This window comes from Carettochelys insculpta, chromosome 2 (assembly GCF_033958435.1).
Source record: "Carettochelys insculpta isolate YL-2023 chromosome 2, ASM3395843v1, whole genome shotgun sequence".
Classification (NCBI taxonomy): Eukaryota; Metazoa; Chordata; order Testudines; family Carettochelyidae; genus Carettochelys; species Carettochelys insculpta.
In genome coordinates, this window is record NC_134138.1 from 160337272 (window position 1) to 160357534 (window position 20263).

General features: G+C 45.2%; 1 protein-coding gene across 1 annotated transcript in view; it reads left to right on the forward strand.

The window, feature by feature from the left end:
• The first annotated feature begins 5656 nt into the window (after positions 1-5656).
• Positions 5657-20263, forward strand: part of TMEFF1 (transmembrane protein with EGF like and two follistatin like domains 1) — a 222624-nt gene continuing 208017 nt past the window's right edge. The window contains exon 1 of the mRNA XM_074987915.1: positions 5657-6056. Within this exon, the coding sequence (XP_074844016.1) occupies positions 5849-6056 (208 nt within the window). The 5' untranslated portion in view covers positions 5657-5848. The remainder of the gene's footprint in view (positions 6057-20263) is intronic.

Here is a 20263-nt window from a genome sequence, read left to right on the forward strand (position 1 = left end):
CTACAGGAAAGCCCCAAAATAAGCAAAGTTTATTCTGAAATAGTGTGTCCACAAACAATTAGAGCTCCTGGAAGCACATAAAAGATAGGCACTTGCAATCAGTGTTTTATGTCTACACAGCAGTTATTTCAGAATAATCTATTCCAGAATAGTTTATTTTGATATAGCCCCATTTCCCTGTAGCTATGTCTACACTAGCCCCTTCCTTTTGGAAGGGGCATGGTAATGAGTGAGTTCAGAAGACGTTAATGAGGTACTGCCATGAATTTGCAGCACCTCATTAGCACAATGGCGGCTGCACGTGATTTGAAAGTGCCACTTTTGGAACATATGCCGCCTGGGTGGACGGGGGCGTTTTGAAAGGAGCCCCAGACTTTGAAAGCCCCTTCTTCCTATTTGGTTTTAGGAAGAAGGGGCTTTCAAAGTCCAGGGGTTCCTTTCAAAAGGGCCCCATCTACACAGGTGGCACGCATTCTGAAAGTGGCAGTTTTGAAATGTGCGCATCTGCCATTATGCTAATGAGGCACTGCATATTCATAGAAGTGCCTCATTAGCATCTTCCAAACTCCCTCATTACCATGCCCCTTCCAAAAGGAGGAGGCTAGTGTAGATGTAGCTTGTCTATACAGCCCCTATTCCAAAATATCTGTTTCGGAATAGGCACTATTCCCCATAGAATGGCTATGTCTACACTAGCCCCAAACTTTGAAATGGCCACTCAAATGGACATTTTGAAGTTTACTAAAGAAGCGCTGAAATGCATATTCAGCGCTTCATTAGCATGCAGGCGGCCACGGTGCTTCAAAATTGATGCGGCTTGCTGCCGCGCGGCTCGTCCCGACGGGGCTCCTTTTTGAAAGGACCCCGCCTACTTCAAAGTCCCCTTATTCCCATGAGTAGATAGGAAAAAGGGACTTCGAAGTAAGCAGGGTCTTTTTGAAAAGGAGCGCCGTTGGGATGAGCCGCACGGCGGCAAGCCGCATCAATTTCGAAGCGCTGTGGCCGCCCGCATGCTAATGAAGTGCTGAATATGCATTTCAGCGCTTCATTAGTAAACTTCAAAATGGCCATTTGTGTGGCCGTTTCGAAGTTTGGGGCTAGTGTAGACACGGCCAATGAGTATTACAGAATTAGAAATAAGCCATCCATTATTCTGAAATTATTTCAAAAAACAGTTTTGCTGTGGAGATGCTCACAAAGTTATTTCAGAATAGTAGCCATTATTCCAAAGTAACTTTGCTGTGTAGACATATCCTAATAGAGAAAAAGAAAAAAGTGGGGAAGAAGAGGAAAGAAAAAATAGAAGAAAAATAGGGCGGAGAAGGGAAAAAGGGAAAGAAGAAAAGGAGAGAAGATCAAGATGAAATATCAGACAGACACCTAAGAAAATCAGGCAGAGACACTATAGCCAGACAGAAACAAGCCCTCTTAACCAGAGCTGGTGCTAGTGTGAGTGGGAAAGAGGTCCTGCTATTTTGGGGAACTTTTCTGGCTTATAAATTACCTTGGGGGATGTGGGCTAGTGAAAGAATCTTCACTCCCATTTCCCTTATCCAGAAGCCAGCCTGACCTCAAGGGCTCCCCTTCTACTGTCCTATGTGGCAGAGTCCTTTTAATTCCAACAAGGCTGGGCCTTAGGTTCCTAGGGACTAAACCACCAACTTTGTGATGGTCACTTAGGACAGGGGCCAGGGAGCCCTCACTCTGGGTGCTTCTCTCTGACCCACTGATTATTGCATTTAGTTCAAGCAAATACACTTGAACTAAAAAAAATGAATAAAAATTGAAAATAATACAGTCTGAAACGGAAAAAAAAATGGGAGAGGTGAAAGAAACACACACAACCACACTCAGTCACACCAGGGATCACAAACAGCAACTCTGGATTGTAAGAGCAGTTCACAGTCAGTTCCTCACAAGTCTCAGGCCTCCTTTTCAGGCCCTGGCTGTGCTGCAGGGATGCTTTACGTCAGACACTTGGTTTTGTGGTGGCCACATGTCCTCTGGTTCTGGCTGATAGGACCCTTTTTCTCAGTGTCAGACATCCCCCTGGGGTTACAATCCCTCTCCAAGTCTGGCTTGCAAGGCCTCTTGGCTGGCTCCCTGGACTGGGCCTGCTGCCCACAGTGCCCCCTCATCACTCTCCCTAGCTACTCATTGAACCTGGCTCTGGATGGCTCCAGCCCCAGCTCCACTGGCTCAGCATCAATACTGCTCTGCCTTTTGCCCCCTGGGCTGCTTCTCTGGCCCCTCTGGCTCTGGTTGCTGCAGGGCTCCTAGCACAGATCTGCTCTCCAGGACGCTCCTGTGGCTCTGCTCCCAGCACAGATCTGCCTCTTTGGCTGCTTCTCTGGTTCTTTCTGGCTACAATGCTGTGCTTCCCAGTTCGGGGGGAAGGCCCCTGCTCTCTCTTTAGCTCGGGCCCACTCTGTTCCAGGTGATTCTGGCTCAGATGGAGGACAGAACTCCCTGACCTTCTGACTCCCTCATTTGCCTGTGTACTCTGTTGATCAGGCTGATCTGGAGAGTTGGCCTCTCTCCATTGCTCTGTGGATTGTCATTCTTAGGGTCCTGATTTCCCTTTGGCCTTTTTCCCTTTTTTTGGCGCTGGGCTCTAGCCAACCAAAAAGTCCCACTGAGCTTTAGAAAGGGGCCAACAATCCCCTTACACTACGCATTGAGGCCTGCCAAAGGGGGGTGGGCTAGATCTAAATTTTGCGTCAGGTTCCTGGATTGTGCACACTCAGCCATGGCAATTCTGGAATTATACAATTATACAATTATTTAATTATACAATTAAAATTATACAATTTTAAATCATGAAATATGAACTTGAGTAATACAACCAGTACAGTAGACCATTTATTTTGATATTACACATACTTATATTTGCACTATCCCTGATATGCAGAAATCCAAATTTTTCAGTTCCATTATCCAAATTGTCAGGGCTCAGGCTGGTGGTTTTGAGAAGGTATTTTGATCCCCTTCCTCAGTCACTACCCAGGAGTCTGCGGACATTAAAAAAAAAAAGCCTCTAGTGGCCACATTTGAGAAATGAAATGATACAGCTCAGCCTGGTATGGCTGTCTGCATTTAAACAAATGTCAGCATTACCAACCCTAGAAATTCAAAAATAAAAGACAAACCAAAATAAAAATGATGAGACTTATTTTGATCTTGAAATACACATATATCCTCCCTTGGCTCCCAGCTCATTTCCCCAGCATTCCTGCCAGTAATATCCTGAAAGGAGCAAAAAAGTTACGAAGAGCATGTGTTAAAGACAGTCGGTGCTGCACTCCATTTGCCAATAGGAAATTGCTGTTTCAGTCTTGGCTGCATTGATCCTATCTGTTCACCAGCAGCCATCCCTTCTTAAAGTATTGTGGGGTTGTTTTTTTAAGGCTAGATCTGTCATTTTAGAGGGTTAAACCCACTTTAAGGACCCAAACTTGCCATGGGATTGCTGCATGGCAGACCTCTGTGGGTATGTCTACACTAGAAAATTGGGTAACATTTGTTAAGGTCGATTTTGTATTACTTGATTTTGTAAAGTCAAGATTGCATGTCCAAATTGGCGCACAAAGTTGACGGAGTGCGTCCTTATTAGGGCTCGCAGCTTTGTCAGCAATGCATGGTGTGAACCTAACCCACTGTTCCTGCTGCCCCGTTGCATTGTGGGTTTTTATTCTACTGCCTGATGGGGAACAAAAGCGTCGGAGGTGGTTTTAGGTATGTGTCATCAGCATCCCGTAGTGCACTTGTCTCTGTTTTCATGTCCCTTTTTTTCATATTTGTGCAGATGCCACCACAAAGCTAGCATGGAACCTGTCCAGCTTCAAGCATTACAGGCACCTCACACATTGTGCTGCGGTATGTGCAAAGCCTAAGCAGCCTTTAGATTGACAAAGATGTGGACACGCAAATAGTGATCCCGGGTGATCCAGCTTAACCCTTGCTCTCTTGGCTCATGAAGCCAAACACAGGCATCCTGGACCACAGTAAGGAGCAGTTCAACTACAGGTTAAGCAAATGCAGAATGGTAATAGAATGTGCGTTTGGCTGTTTAAAAGCCAGGTTCAGGAGCCTCTTGACTCAGTTAGACCTTGGTGAAAGCAACATTCCCCTCATGGTGGCAGCTTGCTCTGTGCTCCATAACTTATGTGAGAGCAAGGGGGGGAATTTCATGTCAGGCTGTAGGGCTGAGGCAAATCACCTGGACAGTACTTTTGAGCAGTCAGACACCAGGGCAAAACGAGAGCGCAGCCAGTGGCACTGCTAATCAGGGAGGCTTTGAAAAACAGCTTCATAAATGACCAGACAGTGATATGACAGTCTTGGCTGTTGTTCTTAAGAAGGTGCCCCCCTATATGATGTGTGCTGGCTTTTAAACCCTATAAAGACCCCTAGCAAGGTCAATTTGGCATCACCCCTCATGAAAAGCAGAAGCACAAAAGTCAACCTCAGGAGCCTTAAAAAATCAACAGAAGGCACCCTGTAGTGCGGGCTGATTGCTTAGAAATTCGATTTAAGTCATCTAAATCCAACCTAATTTCCTAGTGTAGACCAAGGTTGTGCTTCTACAGAGCTTGTTGCAGGGCTAAGGATTTAGTCCTTTCCTGTAGGCACAGTCCTTAATCTGCTGTTTCACCAGGGGAGAGCACCCTAGGCACATCTTAGCCCTGAAACACAATGGTTCACCCTGGAAATTTAGAAGAGAGGCTGCTTTTTTCAAGGACTAGCCCAAAATATACTGTTATAGCTTAAACTTGTCCAAGGAAAATCGCCTCTTTGATGTGTTTGTGCTTTGTGTTAGTCCTGTATTTGCAGTAATTAGAAACGTGCATCCTATTGCAAGTGTCCATGGTCCTGCAGGATCACCTAGTACGAGCTGTATCCTGTCATAAAGAGCTTGGAAGCTATAACCCCACATCCTGCAAACACTTACAGCGCTGGGTGCTAGGTAGGTAAATAGCCCCTTTGATTTCAAGGAGCAGTTCTGTCCCCCTCCATGTGCCAACAGGGGAAGCGGCTATCGAGAGAGACGTGACCAGACGAACCTCGCAAGTAGCCACCGCATCGATGGGGATGTGGAAATTGCTCCTGTCCAGCCAGACGGGCTCAGGTGCCGTAACAATATACAAAGCGGCCAGTGAATCAGTCGCAGCCCCCAGGGGCTCTGTGCTAGGCTCCTGCGGGATAGCCTGGCCGAGGCACCAAACCACCCCGCGGGGAGCACACGGCTTGAGACTCAGCTCGGGGGACTTGGCCCCCAGCCAGCCGCTCCCGGGTCAGTCGCAGCATTGTCCCTGCAGGAGCTGCGAGGGCCCCTCTCCCCGGCCCGGCAGGGTGTGTGTGTGGGGGGGGGGGGGGAGGGCGATCAGCTGCCCGGGGAGGGGGCGAGGCTGCAGCAGCCCCTCACCGTGGCCTCGCTGGGAAGGGGCGCCCCTTGCCCAGCGCGGGTCAGGGGAGGGGCGGGGGCGGGCGGGGAGGCGGCCCCGCAGGGCTCCCCGGGCAAGACCCGGAGAAGGAGGAAGCCCCTCGCCCCCCTCCCCCCGTGGGTGCCGGCGGCGGCGGGGGTGGGGGGGCTGCCATCACGTGTGCGCGCTCCCCGCCCCCCTCCGCAGCAGCAGCAGCGGCGGCAGCAGCAGCAGCCGCCTCAGCCTTTGTTGTAGCCGGAGCGGCTGCAGCGGGCGGGCGCCGCGCACAAAGGAGGCAGCAGCCGCCTGCCGGCCGGGCGGCCAAAAGGCGCGCGGCAGCCGCGGGCGGGGATGCTGAGGCTGGGCGCCGGGCCGGCGGAGAAGGGACGGGCCCCGCAGGGCAGCGCCGCCGCCGCCACCCGCTGATGCTCCGGGCCTGCCGCTCGCCGCCCCGCGCCCCCGTCATGGTGGCGGAGAGCCCGGCCGCCGCCCGGCCGCTGGCGTGGTGCTGCACCTCGCTGGTCCTGGCCTTCGCCCTGGCCGCGCTGCCCGCCGCCCGCGCCTCCAACCTGCCGCCCGGCGGCGAGTGCCAGGGCGGCGGCGGCGGCAAGGGGAAGGGCAGCAACTGCTCAGGTAATGCCCGGTGGCGGGCCGCCACGTGCGGGGCTGCGCGTGTGCAAGGCGGGAGCAGGAGCAGGAGCGGGGCGGGCGGCGCGCGCGGCTGACAACAAAGAGCCCGGGCGCTGCTGCCCAGGTGCAGGCGCTGGTCGGGCGGAAAGGAGAGCGGAGGGGGAGACCCCCGGCCCCGGGGGACAAAAGAGAGCGGCAGGAGCGTGCTGATGGGCGGGGAGGGGGGAGCCCTGGAGCTGGGTGCGGGCAGGGGCGCTGGGTGATTAAACCGCAGCCCGGCCCCCGCTGCACCTCTCTCTCTTATCCCACTTGCGCTGTCCGGTTGAAGAAACGGGCGGTGGGGGCGGTGTGTGTGTGTGTAAATCCCGGAGGTGCCCCTGTGACTGGAACCGATTCGGACAGTCACCCGGGGTATTCTGATGCCTGCTCCTGTGTTTATAAATACGCCCCTGATACAGAGCCTCTCTCCGCTCCAGCTGGTTGCCATGCAGATGCATTGTTGCTCTGATGATAGTTGTGGGTGCTGCACACGATCTACAGAAAACATTCCCAGGTTGGTCCTGATAAGAACCAGGGTAGCTGAACACTTTCTGACATCTGCCCAGGCTGAGGATGGGTGTGCACTATCATACAGTGCTTTACACAAACCCTTTATCAGTTTACATGGATCTGTGAGTCCAAGGGATCCGTGTTTTTGAAATTCTTCAGGGACATGGAACAATGGAGCATTTTTTTAAAGGAGAAGAAAACAGCAACATCCATGTTATAATTGGTTATGAATACTTCAAAATGTTTGTCTTCCTCAATAACGTTTTGAGAAACTATTTTTAGTTTTTTTCTCTTTAAAATCTGCTACGCTTAGTGAAAGTCTTTTAAAATCAATTACACTAGAATGATCACTAGTAGAAGTGTTGCAAAGTGGTTGCCTACAGTGATGAAAATTTCCTTTGTGGTGCTGAGTGCCTGTTATTCCCATTGATGGGAGTTGAAGGCAGTTTGTACTTTGGAGGTGTCTAGCTACGCTTTTTAGGATGGGATCCTTACGCAGTATAACAGCTTTAAAATAATGAGTGAATATTTCAGTAATGTTTTCCCTTTTAGCATATAGCAAATCACATGAAAATAACATTGCAATATAACAGATCTCATCACTGCTTGTTCTTAATTTTTGCTGGTATGGACATATTGTGTTGTACCAGAGTAGTCCTTTTATATTTCTGCTTGACATTTTTGTTCTAATTGCATGAATATTATGGTTATTTTTAAAGAAAGGTTAATAGGTTACTGTGTCACTGGCATTAGTGGCTTACCCAACAGAGACATATGGGTCATTAGACCACAGGATATGCATAAATCAATGAGATTAACTATGAATGCTCAGTGACATATCTGAGGAAGTTGTTTAGGCAATATGTGATATATAAACAATCATCCAAGTTGCATTCTTTTAAAGCAGAAACTGTCAGAAAACCATAGTGTTTCAGAGCTATTCAGAACGATGCGTTTCTAGTTAAAACTGGCAAAGGCAGTTCAAATACTTTATAAGTGTGCATGTCATGCATTGCTTTTTAGCATTGCATTAAAATATGAAAGAAATGTGTTTGCTTAAAAATCTGATAATTCAATCTTGCTGTGTTAACCGTACTTTGAGGGACTTCGGGAGTTTCAAGCAATGGTAGTTATAAAAACTAATGGTAACAGAAACTCACTTGGACAAATTTCCTCTTATGTAAATCTGTATAGCTCTCAACTTTTAGTGGACAGGCTTTCCCTTGCATAAAATGAACTTACAGTATATTTACATTAAGTGGTCCAGATTCTCAGCTGGCATAAATTGACGTAATTACATTCGTAGTGGAGGTTCATTATATTTATTATCTAGTATCATTTTATTAACCAAAATTTAAAGGTAAAACATTAAGACTTCTTCAAACGCATCGGACTTTATTGTTTGCATTTGTGTCAGTCAGCATTTGGAAGAAACAGAACAGATAGCTCTTGTATTATTATTTATTATTAAAGTAAACATGACCTGTGAGGGAAGACTGAAATAACTAAGATTGTTTAGTTTGGGAAAGAGAAGACTGAGAAGGGACATAATAGCTTTCAAGAGCCGAAAAGGATGTTGCAAGGAGAATGGAGGAAAATTATCCTCCTTAAATTCTGATGCCAGGACAAGAAGCAATGGGCTTAAACAGCAGTATGGGAGGTTTAGGTTGGACATTAGGAAAAACTTCCTAACTGTCAGGGTGGTTAAGCACTGGAATTAATTTCCTATGGAGGTTTTGGCATCTCCATCATTGGCGATTGTTAACAGCAGTTTAGATAAATATTTGTCAGGGATGCTCTTGATCAGGGTTTCCCAAACTTTGTATAGTGGGGACCCATTTTTTTCAGCACCATTTTTGTGGCCCAAAAATATAAACGCATATAAAACAATGAAAAATGAATACATTTTCACTGTTTATTATTTATTCACAGTAATAATAGTACATAGCGATAATTTGTTTCCAGTAAACCCTTGTTTTACGTGGCTTCACGTTGCGTTCCACACAATGTGAAACTGCTGGCCTCTTAGCCTTCCTAGCTTCCTGCAGCAGCAGGCAGCCAGGCAGGCTAAGAGCCCCTTCCCCTGCCTTCCCAGAGCAGTGCTAGGCACTAGCGCTAGATAGGGGAAAGACTTGTAGCTCGCCTAGCTGCCTGCCATTGCGGGCAGCCAGGCAGGCTAAAACCCCCCTTCCCAGAGCAGTGCAGCTAAGCCCCCCGCCAGCTCAACCCCGCCAACTCCGCTACCCCCTTGGCCGCAGCTCACTCGCTCTGCGTGCCCCAGCTCACCTCTCCAGCTTCATGACTGGGGCTCCCCTCCAACCCCCATGCCCCAACCCCCCTTGACGCCCAGGTTGCAGCCCCAGCTCACTCTCCCCATGGGCCCCAGTTAAACCCCCTTCCCTGCCTGGCTGAACCCCCTTGCGGCCCCAGCTCACCCTGCCGCCCCCGCCGTGCGTGGGGCTCTGGCTCCCTGCCATGGGCGCTCCCAGCCTGGAGACCCAGGGAAGTGGCAGCCATGGGTGCTCCTAGCCCTGGAGCCCTGGAGAAGCGTTAGTCACTCCCCTCCTGGAGCCCCGGGAAGGTGGCAGCCCTGGGTGCCCCTTTTCCCCCTCCCAGGGCCCCAACCCCCCCCCCCCAAACCCTCCCCAACTTACGTGAAATTCAAGGTATGTGAGGGTTGCGTGGAACGCAGCCCTCACGTATCTTGAGGGATCACTGTATTTTCTAAAGACCGTTATTTTTTTTCCAAGGACCAGTACGGGGCCGCAGACCTTGCTTTGGGAAATACCGATCTAGATGGTGCTTGGTCCAGCCATGAGAGCAGGAGACTGGACTTGATGGCCTCCCAACAGACCTGCCGGTGGGGGTGGATGGGGCAAAAGGGACAGTGGCCCAGGTGTCTGGCATTTCAAAGGGTCGGAAGCTCTAGCCACTGCCACCGCTACTTCTGCAGTGGTGGCAGCTGGAGCACCAGACCTCTTTGAACTGCTGCGGCTGTGCTGCTCCACCATTTGGCGTTGTTATGGGGTGTGAGGTGTGGGGTAGAAGTGTCAGCACTGCAGTCTGAGTGGTGCTGAGGGCTGACTGCCCTAGCTCCCAACCCTTCTGACTTTGGCTCTGCCCCTTCCAGGGATGTGGAAATGGGACCCCTCTCCCACCTGGCCCCGCTGCCCACAATGGCTTTGGGCCTCACCACCTCTCGAGATCCCTTACAGTTCTAGTATTCTACGATTCTATGACTCTTTCAGTCTAATGCTGACATCGGATCTTATCTGCTGCTCCGGAGCAGTTTCACAAATTTTTTGATCAGATTCTGCTGCTGCAGCATCTTATCACCAGCAAATAAAGCATATTCAGGTGACTTCTTTGCCACTCCTACTGTACATGTGGAATTAACTGCTGTGAGGTGGAAAACTCCCTTTCCTTTTCCTCTCCCTCTATCCTGAAGTATTCTGCTCAAGGAATTCTCCATAGTACACCATCTGAAAGCTCATTAAAAGAATGCAGGGTTGGAGGGTAAAGCACACAAAAGTTAGGAAACTTCAAAGTTAAAGTAGTTTGTGAAGCCTTATTTCCTCTTCTAAATCCATTGTTTTTAATTCTTTCCTTTCTTTGTATGTGTTTCAGCAGTACAGTAGTAGTTCCCATCAAGGGATATGCAGAAGTCTTCTGCGGCTACATCAGCTCATGTAGATATTTGCCTGTTTTTACAGCAGACTATATAAAAAGCACTAGTGAGGTTGGTGCAAATTAAAATTTCATACACACAAAACGAGAAAGTAAGCAATTTTTTCAGTAATATAGTACAAGTTTGATTATCTGTCATCCCTGGGGAACAGGGGTTGCCAGATAATAAAATTTTCTGGATAGTCGATAGTTACTCTGCTGGCCTCAGTCAGCCAGTCTCAGGCAGCCAACCTTTCTCTGCTAGCCCCACTGCAGCCAGTCCCATGGCATCCAGCCCTACAGCAGCCAGCAGCCGACAGCAGAGCAGATACCAGTTAACTGAGAGTACCAGTTATACAAATGCCAGATAAAACGGCTTTTACTGTGGTATTCTCTGACACTTGTATTTTTATGTCTGATTTTGTAAGCAAGTAGTTTTGAAGAGAGGTGAAACTTAGGCTATGCAAGACAAATTAGGCTCCTGAAGTGGGTATCATTGTGTGGAAAGGCTGATAACCAAAGCATTACAGTACAGTCTTTAGTTACATGGCAACATAGTCACATCATCACAGGCTGTGAGAGAGATGTGTAGTCTGGTGATTTGAATAGGAGATTGGAAGCAATATTTTTTGTTTTAAGTGATGACTTGCATTTACAGAGTGTTCAGTCCTCTATTAAGTGCTTTGTTAAGATAGGTATGCAAATGTAGCCTCATTTTTCAGCCAAAATAGTCAAACACAGAAACTTGGCATATTCCTTTTGAGAGTCAGTGTAGGTAAGAGAATGGTAATTGAGACTGCCATATGACTCTGCCTGCACTGATCTTGTGCAATGTCTTTGGTCCCTTCTCTGTAAAATGGGGAAAATGATACTCTCCTGTTTCCTCAGTTTGTTATACAGCTCTAAATTCTTATCTGTAATAATGGTTGGAAAGTACAGAGAATTAAGCCTCCTCAGAGGAAGAAATAGGTTTAGAATTAAGAGCTTTCTGTCTCCCATCTCTTTGCTCCTTCTCCTAGGTCCAAGGCTATGTTGATGCCAAAACCAGTATTGGTATTATGATGAAAATGATTCAAGAGGCTCACTGGCACCTAGGATTATCTGTAGCAGGGCTGGAGTTCACACGTGGAAGTAAGATGATTAACTGTTGTATGGACGGTACCACACATGTAAATGATGATTTTCTACAGTTTTGGATTCAGTCAAATCTCTGGTAATTTTTTAAATGGACAGTTAGAGCTCTGTCTCTGCCTGCCCTGGCAAAATTAAACTTCCTCATCTGAATCTCGGGGGCATTCATGCTGCTTTTTTAAAAAAGTTGCAATAGCCTTTTACCAATTTACTGAATTCTCGTGAAGATCTTTAAATAAAAGTCAGTCTAAAGCAAGCATGGACAGTTTCAGCTCATCAGTTACATTCTGACAAAATTGAAAGCAGATAATTTTAATGCAGAGTGGTAGACAAGCTTAACAATAGATATTGCCTACAATAGCTAGCTCCTATCAAGGCTGCACCTGGGAAGTTAATCAAGAGTGACATGTTTCTGCCAGTAAGTAGTTCACTTGGCTGCCCCTTCACAGTAATATTTACTGGACTTGTGAGTTTGTGGTCTTATTCTGGCTTCATGTAAGTGTGCACACCAGTTTTTGATTAGACTAAGTATCTTCTGTGTGGCTCAGATGGCACATACTCTGCCCAAGATTTTGGCTTTTTAACATATAAAATGGAAGGTATTATAACTTCATGTAGGTTGTTTATGACTGAAAGAAACCAAGGGAGAATTAAGGACAATTTCTTCTTTACAGGATTCCCTTTGTGTTATCCATAGGGGAGTGTAAATATTTACATCATGATAACTTCACTGGATTAAAGGCTTCTGGAATTGTGACGTAGCTTGGAACCATAGCTGATGGTAAGGGAGTCAGTCAAGCACGGATGAAAAGGTTTTGGAAAGAGATGTGAAGACTATGAGAGGACTTGAGTGTGGATCGTACGGTCAGTGGCACCGGTGCCACGACTCCTGGGGCAAGGTGAGAGGGGACTCTCGTTCCGCGCCCCAGCAGGGGTGGGGCCAAGGGTGGAAGAGGCGGGGCTTTGGACATTTGGCCCTCAGCACCGACTGGACCACGGTGCTGCCCCCACTTCAGATGTACACAGTAGTGCTACCACAGCAATTCAAAGGGGTCTGGAGCTCCCGCTGCCACTGCTTTTACTTTGGCGGTGGCTGGAGCACCGGTCCCCTTTGAAATACTGGTCCAGGGGGCAGTTGCCCTTTTTGCCCCCGACTCCTCCTGCTTCCACTGTCAGTGGCCTGGATACAGTCAGAGCAGCAGGAATGGAAAATTACTTTAGTTGTTGAATGTAGGATACTTAGAGGCAAAGGGGCTGACAGAATTACTGGGCCCCTGGGCAAGGTGGGTTGTGTGGCTCTATTCACCTGGGAGCGTGCTGCCTGATGCTCCAGTGGTATTTAAAGGCCCCAGGGCTCCAGCTGCTGCCACAGTAGTGGTGACAGCAACCGAGATCCCCAGTACTTCTTGAATAGCTGGATCCCGGGGCAGCTTCCCTCTTTATCCCCTACCCCTACCCCACATCAGTGGGTTTGCATGAAGGAGAGATGAAGGTAAAAGTGGTTGTTGTTACCAACGCTTGTGCTGATATTGCTGATGAAGGCCTGTCTTCATGAGACACTCTCCATTCAGAAAAGATCCACTCCGTTCTCTGGAGAGTTGAATCAACTTGTCCATATTGTGGAGTCCATCCTAACAGAGTGAGTGTCCCGTGAACCCTTCACCTCTCACTTGTGATCGCACAAAGTCCACTTTTCAATACATTCAGTACATAGAATATGTCTGATGGTATTTACACATTAAGTGCCTATAGATATATACAAGAATGTTGTCCTTAGTTTGACATTAACCTTCTTTCCTACCCTTTTATATGTTTTCTGTCTTTGGGGAATGAGAAAAAAATTCCTAGACCATTGTGATCGAATGCTTTGTCCACCTCCCATACCTGTCACCGTTCATCTTCTTAGACTAGTGTTTCCCAATTTCATTTAGCCATGGAACCTTTTTATACTGAAAATAATTTTGTGGAACCCCTAATAACAGCCTTTTATATGGAGCTGAAACAGTAGATCACAAGTAAGTAAGGATAGTAATAAACAAATGCTAATCATATCACTAACTGATTGCGTGTGCAGTGCTGAGGAGTGACATCATCGTCCCCACTCTCTGGCTAAGTTGGCATTACACAAGGATGCTTAAAATTGTTTTTAATGAAATTAATAAATGCTTAAATATTATTTTTTAAAAAAATCTTAAAATGTTATTGTAATGGAATTACAGAACCCTTATTTTCACTGTGTGCAACCCTGGGGTTCCACGTTATACCATTTGGGGAACATTGTCTTAGAATGTAAGTTCCTTGAGCTGTGGACCTTTTACCATGATTTTGCACTATACTTAGCACCACATTCCCAGACCTTGGCTGGAGCCTTTGGGCTCTTTTATTATAAATAATAAATAATTTTAATCACTCAAGCAATTGTTTACATGGAAAATGCTAGGAAAGTGCTTCTGAACTATTTTTAACTCTGAATTGAGACTTATGCTTTGTCTTAAATAGCTAAGTACACTTTGTGCTTTTTTTTTTTCTTTTCACTTCCATCTGCGTTGTTTTTCTCTCACCCCCTCTTCCCAGCTTCCAGGACCTTCTCTCTTGTGCTCCTCTGCACATTCTTTGCCTGATTCTCTTTACCCCTGAATTTCTCTTCCCACGGATGGCTCTAGTCTTATTTGCAGCTTAGGGTTCCTTTTCCCTTTAGCAGCTCCCGTGGGAGGCATTCCCCATTTCCTATACTACTCTTCTTAGGAAGCAGCAGCCCAGAATGGAGGCAACCAAGTTGGCTCCCTGTTGCCACATCCAGGCTCTTTTCCATCTTTTCAATGTGCTATAGCTATAACAAAGGCCATATGGCTTGGCATATCTCTGTATAGCATCAGCAAGGGGCTCATGATTTGAAAACATGTGATGCAGGGAATTTCAGGAACGAGGATGAATCAAAATTAGCAGCAGAATACTTTTAAATCCGCAGCCTTGCTGGGTGTTTTTTCTGAGTGGTACTGGTTTTACACAAAAATCAGTCTGAGACAGACAGAGAATCTGAATCTTGCTCACCTCCTTTCCATCATATTTTAAAGTACATGTTGTTAAGCATTAAGTACCTGATTATGAAGAAAACATACAAATGAGATTGTGTATGTCTAGCACATGGGAACAAGATAGCTGACGAACACTATGAAGTTTGGGTTAGAGTATTCAACTAGGAACTGGAGCAAAGTTAAAAAAACATGCTTACCAAAGAGAACTCTGGCTGGACCATGAATCTGTTTGTAATGGTTGAAAATAGTGAACTTGCATTATTGAATAGAGGTCAATGAAAAGAACGAAAGTCAAGGAAGGGAAAACACAAGAAAAATATGTAGAAATCAGACAATGTAGAAGTAGACAGAGAAGCTAAAATAGAAGACCTGTTAAGTCAGACACTGAAGAATTTACCAGATAACTATTAGCTCAGGAATAAACTCTCTAGCCAGAGACCTGTGCAGAAGGTGAGGCTTCAACAAGCCCTGTACCAGTATGTGAACTAGTGAAAAGCTCCTCATTTCCCCAACTCCTGACTGCTGAGAATGGAAATGGTGTTGGGATTCCTACCAGGATTCTGTTTCTGTCCTTGCTTGGATGCTCCATTTTTTATATCTGCCGCTGGCTAAACATTGTCCAGTAAACTTAGTAGCCACTGCAACTTCCTTTGGTTGCTGGAAAGTAGAAGATTCTTCCTAGTGTTTTGATTTTCCTCTCCCACCAGGAAGCCTTCTAATTGCTATGAGATTGCATCTTCATGATTCTGTTCCTCCTCCAGTCTTGTGGCAGCTGCTTCCTCCAGAAAGCTTTGACTGCTATATACACAATTCATAGAGCTGGAAGGGACCTTGAGAGGTTATCAAGTCCAGTCCCCTGCCCTCATGGCAGGACCTATCACCATCCCTGGCATTTTTTTTAAACTGTAATGTCTCCAGACCTTTGGAAGGTCACCTCAAAGATCAAACACACAACCCTGGGCTTACAAGGCTAACCACTAACCACAGAGCTATCCTAGCCCCCCAGCTGAGAATATCCAGAGTTAAAATAGTAAGTATTAAAAAGAAAATGAACGAGAACTTTGATAGGGTTATAGACCCTTAACTTTGGGGGCATAAATCAACATTAAACTCTTGGGAATAAGGAAAAAATCTTCCCTTGGGGGTGGTTTATCCCATAACTGTCACTTGCAGGATTTCTACTGTGCACATCTGGGGAAATATCAGCATTAGACAAGGTGTGCTCTTTTGAAATATGTAGCTCTTGTTTTAATATACTATTATAGCCTGGACAATTTGTAGTTTTAGGATTCAATAGAACCAAAAGTACTAAATGGCTTGTACACATTATTAACTATTATAGTTTAAAAGCACTTTTTGCCTAGTATGGAAGGACCTCTTTGTATCTGTTGACATGATCAAAGATGGTGCACTTTTAACAGTGAGTTTAAATTAGCTGAGTTAACTCTCTTGAAAAATACTTTTTTAACTATGTAGGCAGACAGAGAGTCAAGGGCTATACCACAGCGATTCTTCAAAAGAAGTTATTTTGGAAGATCTCTTCCAAAAAAACCTCTTTCGAAAGATCATGACCACACACAAAAAAAAACCAGACCAAAATATGAATCAGCTTTTTCGATAGAGAGTGGCCAGGGTAATAGAGAGTGGCCATACCCTGACCACTCTTTCAAAAGAATGGGTCAGGAAATGCCACGGGTCAAAAAATCTAGCACCAAGGAGAACCGCTCTTTAGAAAAAAGGACCTGCAGGGCATCTACACGCTTTTTTTCTGAAAAAATCTTTTGGAAAAAGGTGCTCTTCTTCATCTGGGAGTGAAAGAGGGCCTCTGGAAAAAGTGCTGCATTCTTCTGATTTAATACTGAAAGAACACATTTTGTGTGTAGACACTCTGCAAGATTTTTCAAAAGAGCCCCAGATTTTTTGAAAAAAATCATTTGTGTAGACATATCAGACACTATACTGGGCTAGGTATACCAGTGATCTGATCCAGGATATTACCTGTTGTCTTAGGAATCAACATATAAAATATTTAAACTTGCTAATAAATGGGATTAAAGGGAGGGAGTAGATATAGCTTTTAAAATAAATGTTTCCTCAGTCATTTGGATTACTTGGCTATTATAGTGATGAGTGCTATAAAATAAAACAAATAAAGATAAAAGATAAATAAGATTAAGAAAGTGACACATAAGTCACACTATTACAAATATAAATATTGTTTTTTGTTTAATATGTTTTTAATGTCTCTTTCAGATAAATGTTCATGTCCTTTAAAAATAATTAGGGGATGATTAAAGTGGAGTGGACTACATTTCAGAACTACTAAATAAAGTTTTTTGAATCAGGTCTCAGCACTGAGAATGCGGAGAAATTCCTATTATGAGACCATTTATCAAAGGTTATCAAAAATGTAGCACTGACAGAGATAGATGTTTTAAAAGGCAAATGACGTAACAATCTGAGAAACTTGCCTGTAATATGTTTGAAGCACCAGATAACATTCATCTGAGTTCAGAGGAAGCCAAAATATGTAGTTGTGCTACTAACAGAAGCTTAGGCTTACAAACAGCAACTAGGTTTAGAGATTGGATGGAGGCCAGATTAGTTACACAATGAGGATAAGAAGGAACTAACTGCACATGGAAATGATAGCCGATATATTCTGTATCAAAGCATTCCTTAGTTATAATTCCCATTGAAGAGAGAATAATAAATGTCCTTATTATTAAACAATGTAGCATTTTATTGTTGATGTAAGGCTAAATAAATTGTGCCTGTAAACTGTTAGTTTTCTTTCTGAGCTGACAGAACAATGGAAAAAGGGATGAATGACTATAGTTTATTTGTACTTTTAAAAAGCTTTTTACAAGTCCCTCGGGTAATAATATTAATGATTATTTGAGGCTTTAATACAAAATAAATATAATTAAATAAGTAGGAAATCCCACTGCACTCACAGGAATGTAAGTTTGCCTTTTCTCCAGAAGCAGATTATCTGGCTTTCTCACTGTTCCGTTAGCATTGCAAGTAGTGCTACTGACCTTGCTACCTTCACGTTGAGATCTTGGAGGAGTTCCACAGGTCAGAGCCGTGGTTCCCATGATACTAAGGACTGCAAAATGGTTTCTGTATCATTCTCCTGTTCTGTTTCTCATAACCTTTTGTAACTTTCATCTTCTGAGCTGACAGTTTCTAGGCATGCCTCTGTCTTTGGGGAAGGTTTGTACAAAAATAGTCTGCTGTTGACTACAAGGAAAGTTGAAAAAGATTTTTTCCCTCCATTATAAGGTTTATTACGATTGTGCTGAAGCCCTTGGGTAGGTCCCTGCAGAACTTGTGAGGTGAAAAAGGCTTAGGGAAGACAGTTCTGCATTTTACAATTTTGAGTGTCCGTTTATGGAAAAACTCTGTAGAATTCCTAGAATGGAATCGTAGAACACTGGAACTGGAAGGGACCTCGAGAGCTCATCGAGTCTGGTCCCCTGCCCTCACAGCAAGACCAGACCATCCCTGATAGATGTTTATCTAACCTGCTCGTAAATAGCTCCAGTGATTCCACAACCTGCTCGTAAATAGCTCCAGTGATTCCACAACCTCCCTAGGCAGTTTATTCCATTGTTTAACCACTCTGACAGGAAGTTTTTCCTAATTTCCAACCTAAACCTCCCTTGCTGCAATTTAACCCAATTTCTTCTTGTCCTATCCTCAGAGGCCAAGGAGAACAGTTTTTTCTCCTTCCCCCTTGTAACCCTCTTTTAGGTACTTATAAACTACTGTGATGTCACCTTCTCTTTTCTAAACTAAACAAGTTCAGTTCTTTCAGTCTTCTCTCATAGCTCATGTTCTCAAGACCTGTAGTCATTCTTCGAACATTCTGTAAGGTTCTCTCTTAATTACTCTAAATAAATGCATTAAATTATGTAAACAGTATTATATAAGGTAAGAAAATGGTGGCTGCTCTTGAAAATAATGAAAATAATCCTGTATATTAAATAGTTCTACTATAAAATCTGTACATTGGTATAAATATTTGAATAGGGAATAAATTATAAATGTGTAATTTCTGTGAACTTGATGGTATTTTTCTGTGAGGGCAGCTCTGATGCCTTGAGGGACTCTGCAATACCAATCTTTCTGAGAGAGTGTCTTTTTCTTGGGGAACTACTTCAAGTACACAGACAGGGTATGTTGGTGGTATTGAGTAAAATCAGTTCAGACCATGGCATTTATATAAGCTGTCTTTTGCAAGTCAGTAGAGCTTTGAGTTTGTTGGATAATTCAGCTTTTTTATAAAAATATGTTTTCCTTTGTCCCTTCTTTTCTTTCACAAAAAAATATAAGGAATTCCACAGACAAAATAGGCTAAAACAATTTTTCTGCTGAAGTGGGGAGTAGCATATCAGTGCCATTCTTTGAGGAGCTGGACCAGTAACAGGAAGGTCTTTTTGATTGAGCTATATCCTAGAACACTTGTGTCCAACAGAAATTTCAGGATTGCCACAGCTGCCCCCTGCTACACTGCACAGCCAGGGCCTTTGAGCCAGGCACCCTCCCCCCACCACCCCGCAGAGCCAGGCACCCTCCCCCAGCTGCTGGCAGCTCACCAGAGCCACCGCTGCCACTCTGGAGCCACCAGGCCGTGTGAGCCGTTCTGCGGCTGGAGACACATGAGTCACACAGGCGCCATGGCTAGAGCCGTGCCAGGGGCCATGGCTGGCACTGTGGCTGAAGCAGCTCTATCCACTCTGGGCCGTGGCTGGAGTTGGTGGGGGGGCGTGCATGGAGCGGGCAGAGGGCACTCTATTTTGGCTCCTCTCGGTGTGAATGGGAAGCGTATTGGACACTGCTGTCCTAGAACCTCCTGGCTAGAAAATGCTAGCACCTGCAGTAGTACTTCACCTTGTGGAAATGCTTACCCATTTGTTGTTGTGAAGTTTTTCACTCTCTTTAAGATGCTAAATGAATATGGAATTGATAGCACCTCTTCGTTCTGTAAAGTTTCTGCGGAGGTGTGTCATGTTCTAATGGGAGGCTGTGAGGAGTCAGTGTTCTGTTAGGCTATGTCTACACTAGAGAATTTTGTTGACAAAACCTGTGGATCATGTACACACAAAATGTGTTTTGTTGCCAGTCTGTTGACAAAATTCGGCGCTTCCACCGACAGAGTTCTGCCTCTCCGCAATGAGGAATAACACCTGTGTTGGCAGTTTCTGTTGACAAAAAAAACGTGTAGATGCACTGGGGGGCCTTCTGTCGACAGACAGGGCTTCCAGTTCACCGGGCAGCTCTGTTTGCTGAGCTTCCAGTTGGCTGAGCTGTCAAGAGAGGGGCCAGGCAGCCTGGCCGCTCTCTGTAGATGGAATGGATTGCTCTTTCAACCTGGTTTTGTGTGTGGACATGATCTGTAGACAGAAACTTTACTGAAAGATCTCTTCCTACAGTAACTTCTGTTGAAAGACCACTGTAGTGTAGACATAGCCTTAATGTTTAACAATATCTATGTTAAAATAATTTAAATATCTTTTTTATTTTTGAGCTAACTGCTAAATAAAAAGAAAAGTTCTACTCTTTGTAAGCTGTGTAGACTGTTGGTTAGAAAAACACTTCCATTTTTATAAAGTTGGTAGTTTAATGCAGTAGGAAATTGGTTCACACACAGAAGCTACGTCTACATGAAAGCGTTTTTCGGGAAACCCATGGAGCTTTTGTTGGAAAAACCATCAGACTGTCTGCACCCAAAATGCGCTTTGTTGGCAGTTTGTCGACAAAACCTGGCACATCCGCCGGCAGCATTATACTTCTCACCATTCAGGTGGAACATCTCTCTTG